At 40.9% G+C, this 9156-nt stretch overlaps 1 protein-coding gene across 1 annotated transcript; it reads right to left on the reverse strand.

The window, feature by feature from the left end:
• Positions 1 to 6002: 6002 nt before the first annotated feature.
• LOC147358809 (olfactory receptor 5B2-like) lies at positions 6003 to 6953 on the reverse strand. The gene has a single exon (XM_086338226.1). The coding sequence runs from the start codon at positions 6948 to 6950 to the stop codon at positions 6003 to 6005; it is 948 nt and encodes a 315-aa protein (XP_086194352.1). The 5' UTR covers positions 6951 to 6953.
• Between the last annotated feature and the right edge of the window lie 2203 nt (positions 6954 to 9156).

The raw sequence follows: 9156 nt of genomic DNA on the forward strand, positions 1-9156 counted from the left end.
CATGATATAGAAGAGGCCCATTATCTAAACAAATCCTTGGACTGTCTTTGTACTCTACTGTTTCTGCCCAATGTCTGTGGCGACCTCTATTTTCTCTCCATATTGTTTTGCCTCTGCAAGAATGTCATGTCATTTAAACAGAGCCTTAGTGCAGGCTCTGTTTAAATAACTCCAGAAAGAATGAAGGGATGGAGCCAAAGCAAAAAGAATACCCAGCTGTGGATGTGACTGGTGATAGAAGCAAGGTCCGATGCTGTAAAGAGCAATATTGCATAGGAACCTGGAATGTCAGGTCCATGAATCAAGGCAAATTGGAAGTGGTCAAACAAGAGATGGCAAGAGTGAATGTCGACATTCTAGGAATCAGTGAACTGAAATGGACTGGAATGGGTGAATTTAACTCAGATGACCATTATATCTACTACTGCGGGCAGGAATCCCTCAGAAGAAATGGAGTAGCCATCATGGTCAACAAAAGAGTCCGAAATGCAGTACTTGGATACAATCTCAAAAAACACAGAATGATCTCTGTTCATTTCCAAGGCAAACCATTCAATATCACAGTAATCCAAGTCTATGCCCCAACCAGTAACGCTGAAGAAGCTGAAGTTGAACGGTTCTATGAAGACCTACAAGACCTTTTAGAACTAACACCCACAAAATACGTCCTTTTCATTATAGGAGACTGGAATGCAAAAGTAGGAAGTCAAGAAACACCTGGAGTAACAGGCAAATTTGGCCTTGGAATACGGAATGAAGCAAGGCAAAGACTAATAGAGTTTTGCCAAGAAAATGCACTGGTCATAACAAACACCCTCTTCCAACAACACAAGAGAAGACTCTATACATGGACATCACCAGATGGTCAACACCGAAATCAGATTGATTATATTCTTTACCGTCAAAGATGGAGAAGCTCTATATAGTCAGCAAAAACAAGACCAGGAGCTGACTGTGGCTCAGACCATGAACTCCTTATTGCCAAATTCAGACTTAAATGGAAGAAAGTAGGGAAAACCACTAGACCATTCAGGTATGACCTAAATCAAATCCCTTATGATTATACAGTGGAAGAGAGAAATAGATTTAAGGGCCTAGATCTGATAGATAGAGTGCCTGATGAACTGTGGAATGAGGTTCGTGACATAGTACAGGAGACAGGGATCAAGACCATTCCCATGGAAAAGAAATGCAAAAAAGCAAAATGGCTGTCTGGGGAGGCCTTACAAATAGCTGTGAAAAGAAGAGAAGTGAAAAGCAAAGGAGAAAAGGAAAGATATAAACATCTGAATGCAGAGTTCCAAAGAATAGCAAGACGAGATAAGAAAGCCATCTTCAGCGATCAATGCAAAGAAATAGAGGAAAACAAGAGAATGGGAAAGACTAGGGATCTCTTCAAGAAAATCAGAGATACCAAAGGAACATTTCATGCAAAGATGGGCTCGATAAAGGACAGAAATGGTATGGACCTAACAGAAGCAGAAGATATTAAGAAGAGATGGCAAGAATACACAGAAGAACTGTACAAAAAAGATCTTCACGACCCAGATAGTCACGATGGTGTGATCACTGACCTAGAGCCAGACATCCTGGAATGTGAAGTCAAGTGGGCCTTAGAAAGCATCACTACAAACAAAGTTAGTGGAGGTGATGGAATTCCAGTTGAGCTATTCCAAATCCTGAAAGATGGTGCCATGAAAGTGCTGCACTCAATATGCCAGCAAATTTGGAAAACTCAGCAGTGGCCACAGGACTGGAAAAGATCAGTTTTCATTCCAATCCCAAAGAAAGGCAATGCCAAAGAATGCTCAAACTACCGCACAATTGCACTCATCTCACACGCTAGTAAAGTAATGCTCAAAATTCTCCAAGCCAGGCTTCGGCAATATGTGAACCGTGAACTTCCTAATGTTCAAGCTGGTTTTAGAAAAGGCAGAGGAACCAGAGATCAAATTGCCAACATCTGCTGGATCATGGAAAAAGCAGGAGAGTTCCAGAAAAGCATCTATTTCTGCTTTATTGACTATGCCAAATCCTTTGAGTGTGTGGATCACAAGAAACTGTGGAAAATTCTGAAAGAGATGGGAATACCAGACCACCTGACCTGCCTCTTGAGAAATTTGTATGCAGGTCAGGAAGCAACAGTTAGAACTGGACATGGAACAACAGACTGGTTCCAAATAGGAAAAGGAGTTCGTCAAGGCTGTATATTGTCACCCTGTTTATTTAACTTATATGCAGAGTACATCATGAGAAACGCTGGACTGGAAGAAACACAAGCTGGAATCAAGATTGCCTGTAGAAATATCAATCACCTCAGATATGCAGATGACACCACCCTTATGGCAGAAAGTGAAGAGGAACTAAAAAGCCTCTTGATGAAAGTGAAAGTGGAGAGTGAAAAAGTTGGCTTAAAGCTCAACATTCAGAAAACGAAGATCATGGCATCCGGTCCCATCACTTCATGGGAAATAGATGGGGAAACAGTGGAAACAGTGACAGACTTTATTTTTTGGGCTCCAAAATCACTGCAGATGGTGACTGCAGCCATGAAATTAAAAGACACTTACTCCTTGGAAGGAAAGTTATGACCAACGTAGATAGCATATTTAAAAGCAGAGAGATTACTTTGCCAACAAAGGTTCATCTAGTCAAGGCTATGGTTTTTCCTGTGATCATGTATGGATGTGAGAGTTGGACTGTGAAGAAGGCTGAGTGCCGAAGAATTGATGCTTTTGAACTGTGGTGTTGGAGAAGACTCTTGAGAGTCCCTTGGACTGCAAGGAGATCCAACCAGTCCATTCTGAAGGAGATGAGCCCTGGGATTTCTTTGGAAGGAATGATGCTAAAGCTGAAACTCCAGTACTTTGGCCACTCATGCGAAGAGTTGACCATTGGAAAAGACTCTGATGCTGGGAGGGATTGGGGGCAAGAGGAGAAGGGGACGACAGAGGATGAGATGGCTGGATGGCATCACTGACTCGATGGACGTGAGTCTGGGTGAACTCCGGGTGTTGGTGATGGACAGGGAGGCCTGGCATGCTGCGATTCATGGGGTTGCAAAGAGTCGGATACGACTGAGCGACTGATCTGATCTGATCTGATCTTAGTGTAGGTTGACTTTGACTGTGGCTTTATTCAGTTAGCATGGTGTATTTGAGACTTATCCATATCCATATGGTTACCTATATGAATTTCCTCTCTCTCTTTTAGTCGCTATGTCGTGTCTGACTCTTTGCGACCTCATGGATTGTAGCCCACCAGGCTCTTCTGTCCATGGGATTCATCAGGCAAGAATACTGGAGTGGGTTGCCATTTCTTTCTCCAGGGCATCTTCCTGACCCAGGAACTGAACCCCGGTCTCCTGCATTGCAGGGAGATTCTTTACCAAGTGAGCTCTGAGGGAAGCCCATGAATTCCCTAAAGATGCCATAAAAAAAGTACCAGAAACTGGATGGCACAAGTAACAGAAATTGCTTGTGTCACATTTCTGGAGCCTAGAAATCTGAAACTGAGGTATCAGCAGAGTTGGTTCTCTTGTTCCTTCTGAAGGCTGAAGGGGAAAAGATGCTTTTATGTTTTTCTTAGTGACTGGGTAGTATTTGATGACAATCTTTGCTGTTCCTTGACTTCTGCTGCCTCATCCTGATCTCCATCTTCGTTTTCACATGTGTTCTCTCTCTGTGTGTATGAGTTTATGTGTGTGTGTGTGTCCAAATTTTCTCTTTTGGTAAGCATACCAATCACATTGATCTAGGAGCACACTCTGCTTTGGTATGACCTTATCTTAACTAATTATATCTCTAATGACCCTATTTTCAACAAGATCAATTCCTGAGGTCCTGGGGATTAGGTCTTCAACATATAAATTTTAGGCACACAATTCAACCCACAGTATATCAATTAAGAAATATTTCTTATTGCTAGATGGTATTCCATTATATGGAAACTGCACATTGTTATTCCTTTCTCATTTAAGTGCATTTGAGTTGGTTCTAATGTCTGGAGATTAAAAAAGGAAAAGCATCTAAACTTGTATGAGCATAGGTGTTACTTTCATTGGGGTAAATATATGTGAGTTAGATTTGTTGGTTAGATAATGTGCTAAGTTGGTCAGTCATGTCTGACTCTTTATGGCCCCATGGACTGTAGCCCACCAGGATCCTCTGCCCATGGGACTTTCCAGGCAAGAATACTGGAGCGGATTGCCATTTCCTACTTCACAGGATCTTCCTGATGCAGGGATCAAACCTTGTGTCTCCTGCATTGGCAGGTGGATTTTTTACCACTAGTGCCCGGGTAGACAATAAGTATACATTTAATTGAGTGGAAACTGTCAAACTGTTTTCTAAGGTTGTACTAACATTTTGCACTTTCTCCCACCAGTGCATTGCAATTGCGTAACTTCTTTGCCAGCACTTGATACTAAACTGGTTTTAAAATTTGTATTTTGGTGTTATTTCATGTCCATTTCTGGCTGTTTCTCAAGGGAGACTCAAGAGGACAACCACTGGGATGTCCCTGACAGGCCAGTGATTGCAATATCACTTTCCAGTGCAAGGGGTGTAATTTCGATCTCTGGTCTGGGAGCTAGGATTCTGCCTGCCTCTCAGCCAGAAAATCGAAACATAAAACAGAAGCAATATTGTAACAAATTCAATAAAAACTTTAAAAACTGTCCACATCAAAAAAATCTCAGAAAAGGGTGCAATCATTTGATCCATAATAGTCACATACTGTATCATTTCATTGATATGATACAGCTGCTACTGCTACTGCTGCTGCTAAGTCACTTCAGTCGTGTCCGACTCTGTGCGACCCCATAGATGGCAGCCCACCAGGCTCCCCCGTAAGTAAATCAGCTGAAAGCCAATTATCGGTTAAAGTCTGAGGGACGCAAAGGAAGGAGGAGTTACTGCCAAGTGGGTACAAAGTCTTCTTTGTGAGTGAAAAATACGTTGGAATCAGACAGATGTGATGGTTGTACAACACTGTGAATGTACTAAACGCCACTAATCCGTACACTTTAAAGTTGTTAAATTTAATCTTACATTTCATATCAACTAAGAGATGGAAGCAGATGAAATTAGACAGTAAGGGGAGATCCAACCAGTCCATTATGAAGGAGATCAGCTCTGGGTGTTCTTTGGAAGGAATGATGCTGAGGCTGAAACTCCAGTACTTTGGCCACCTCATGCGAAGAGTTGACTCATTGGAAAAGACTCTGATGCTGGGAGGGCTTGGGGGCAAGAGGAGAAGGGGACGACAGAGATGAGATGGCTGGATGGCATCACCAACTCGATGGACGTGAGTCTGAGTGAACTCGGGAGTTGGTGATGGACAGGGAGGTCTGGCGTGCTGCTATTCATGGGGTCGTAAAGAGTCGGACACGACTGAGCGACTGAACTGAACTGAACTGAACTGAAGGGGAGAAACCTAATATGACTACAAAGGCAGGGATGGCATAGATACAGATACATGTCAATATACAGATACAGATACAGATATGAGATAGCTGACTAGAACATGAATGACAGAGTGGCATTAACAATTTCAAGACATTTATTGCCAAAAATGGATAGCATTATTATTATTTTCAGTGAAATTTTCAAAACAAAATGTGAAGAGTTAGTGCCCATAAGATTAAGATAAAAATGAGTGAATCATGTGCATCCTCTTATTCTAATAGGGCTATTTACCTTTGGTAAATTTCACATGAATGTGCCTTTTCCCCCCAAATCACTCAGTAATGACTGAAGCATTGGTTTATTAAGCTGCTATAATTATTTAGCCCTAGATAAAATACACCAACAAAAGCACATACTTCATTAAAAGCTTTTATTATATTTTGTCTGCATTTTAAATGGTTGGAACTATTCCTCAACTAAAGAGAGAAAAAATATGAGGCAAAATCTATATCCTACCATCCCAAATGGCCATTGTCATTTGAGTCATTGCATGGAGCAGATTCAAAGGGGTAAAATAGCTTTTGTAGACTCTACCTACATGAAGAGAAAATCTAGAGAAACTTTCACCTTCTCAGCAGCTTTGTTAAATGCACCCTTGACTTCTCTGTTCCTCAGGCTGTAGACCACGGGGTTCAGCATGGGGATGAGCATTGTATAGAACACGGATGTGATTTTGTCTGTGTCCATGGAGTGGCTGGAGCTGGGCTGTACATACATGACGATGACAGTCCCATAAAATATGGAAACAGTAGTGAGGTGAGAAGCACAGGTAGACAGAGCCTTCTGGTACCCCTCTTGTGAGTGCACCTTCAAAATTGTCATAAATATGAACAGGTAGGAAATCAAGATTACAAAAAGTGCAAACAAGACATTGAAGCTTGAGACAAGAACAAGAATCATTTCACTGATGCGTTTCTCAGAGCAAGAGAGAGTCATGACTGCTGGGACATCACAGAAAAAGTGATGGATCATGTTGGACACACAGAAAGAGAGACTGAACGTGTCTCCAGTGTTGACAGAAGCATTCAGAACACCACACGCATAAGAGCCTACGACAAGACAAGCACACCTATTTTTCGTCATGGAGGTGGTGTAATGTAGGGGCTTGCACACTGCTGTGTAGTGGTCATAAGCCATTGAAGCCAAGAGGTAACTTTCCACAGTGGCAAAGACTATAAAAAAGAACATTTGAGCAGCACATGCATGGTAGGAGATGACTTTGTCTGCTTTTAGGAGCCCAGCCATTGCTTTTGGAGTGACAGTGGAGGAGTAACAAAAGTCCACCAGAGACAGGTTACAGAGGAAAAAATACATAGGAGTGTGGAGACGAGAGTCCAGCAGGATCAACGTGGTCATCCCCAGGTTCCCAATGAGAGTGAGGAGGTAAATGAAGGTGAAGATTATAAAGAGAGGAATCTGCAGCTGTGGGTCATCTGTGAGTCCGAGCAGGATGAAATCGGTTACCTCTGTGCTATTCTTCATGGATTTGAGAATCACAAGATGCTCTTGTAATGAAAATTAGGGAGAGAGTGATGCAGAAAGAAGAGTTGCACAGAAATTGAAACGCACAAGCATTATTTATTACAATAGGATTCACAGAGAAGATTCTTCACGGACACCTTTCCAACATGTAAATTTTCTGTATGAATAATCTGAGTTACAGGAAGGGATAATGAGCTTGGAAGGTTATATGCCTGGAATGCATTGATCTCTAAATCAGATTTTTGAGTCTCCCAAGAGGTGGAGCTACTGGTAAAGAACCTGCCTGCCAATGCAGAAGAGGTAAGAGATGCCGCTTGGATCTCTGGGGGCAGAAGATCCCCTGGAGAAGGGCATGGCAACCCACTCCAGTATTCTTGCCTGGAGAATTCCATGGACGGGGAGCCTGACAGGCTACAGTTGATGGGGTTGCAAAGAGTCAGACACGACTGAAGTGAATTAGCAGCCCACGAGCTTATGCTTTTATAGTGCTCATGTGTATTTATTTAATACTCTCATTGCTGCTAAGTCACTTTCATTGCATGAAAGTGAAAAGTGAAAGTGAAGTCGTTCAGTCATGTCCAACTCTTAGCGACTCCATGGACTGCAGCCTACAGGCTTCTCCATCCATGGGATTTTTCCAGGCAAGAGTACTGGAGTGGGGTGCCATTGCCTTCCCCAATACTCTCATTATTCTTATTAAATTGATAGTTGTTATGACTATTTATATATAAGTAACATGGCAACAGAGAGATTGAGTAATTGATTCAAGTTTACATGGCTATTAAGAGACAGCAATGCTTTAGAGCCATCAGAATGGTTTCCAAAGTAAACAACATTAATGAATTTGAGTTGGTTTTAATCTCATTCAATTTACATTTGATTATGGTATCCATTCCACCAAGTTTTATGCTTGGGATGACACACTAGAGTAAGTCACAAATATGTGCATAGATGCAGTAAGATACATGCAGCATTAGAGACAAATACAACCTGCAAAATAAGGGCTAAAGAGAAGGTAAGATGTTGGGTTCTGAGGAGACAGGCACATGTATTCCCATATAAACCCTACCATTGACTACCTGGGAGACCTTTGTCCTAAACTAAGTTTCCTGAAGCTCTTTTTATCTATCAATAAAATGAAAGTGATATTGGAATCTACTTCAGAATTCTTGTGAGAGTTAAATGGAATAATCATGACAAACAATTCATATAATGTGGGTGTTCAGTGCAATCTTGATGAGTGCTATCTATAATCTTATAATTAAGATAGAATGATGGAGCCTATTGATTTAGAAAAGGTTGGTGACAACATGCAGGGCTTTAAGGCATGGATGGGTTTTTAAGTATTGTAGTTTTATTTTTGATTTCTACTTTTTTCATACACTATGTCCACTTGGACCTTTCTTTCTTTCTTTTCTTTTCTTTTCTTTTTTTACACTGTTTCCCAGTCTGTCTTCCTGTCTTATATTATTGGCTTTGTCAACTACTCTATGCAGGAACCCAGGGATCTGCAAGACTTCTTTTAAGTACTTTTTTTAGTTTGATACCCACTTTAGCTTGTGTTGAATGACTCCTTTCTTAGACTCATTCTTAGAGTCATTACTGTCAACTTTTAGCTGGATTGCAGATGCTGAGGGCTGAAAATTCATGTCTGTGGCATTGACTTTAACCTTGCAGATTGTTCAAGAGCAAGACAAATGCTTTAAGTCAATTAATTTGTACACTAAGTCTTTGCGAGGGCATGCATTTTCTGGTAACTACTACTTGTTATCATTTTCTTCCTGGTCCTTCCACACATTCCTTCATGTGTCTGAATTGATTGTATTTGTATATAAACACATCACTCAAATCATAGTATAAGCTGTAATTTTTTGTTTAGCATTTGCTATGTTTTATGATGACAGGTCAATTCTTATTGGGCCCAAAAGGACAATCCAGTAAAGTAATGGCTTCTTAAAATTCACGATTTAGTCACATGCACATAATACTTGTCACCACATTAGAGAACATAAACACACTTTCTAGTGTTAGAATATGGGCATATTTGGGAGCCATTATTTAGACTGCTACAATGGGAATGAAAAAGTATGCAATAGATAAATTATCTATAGAATTAGAGATTATTGAATCTGAGGTGTCTTCATAGATCATGTGGCCAAATTCCTAGTTGTGTCTATTAATCAACAGACATGCAAAAAGAAGTATT

This window comes from Bos grunniens, chromosome 15, assembly GCF_055505025.1.
Source record: "Bos grunniens cultivar Pamir isolate PY7600 chromosome 15, Bosgru_T2T1.0, whole genome shotgun sequence".
Classification (NCBI taxonomy): Eukaryota; Metazoa; Chordata; class Mammalia; order Artiodactyla; family Bovidae; genus Bos; species Bos grunniens.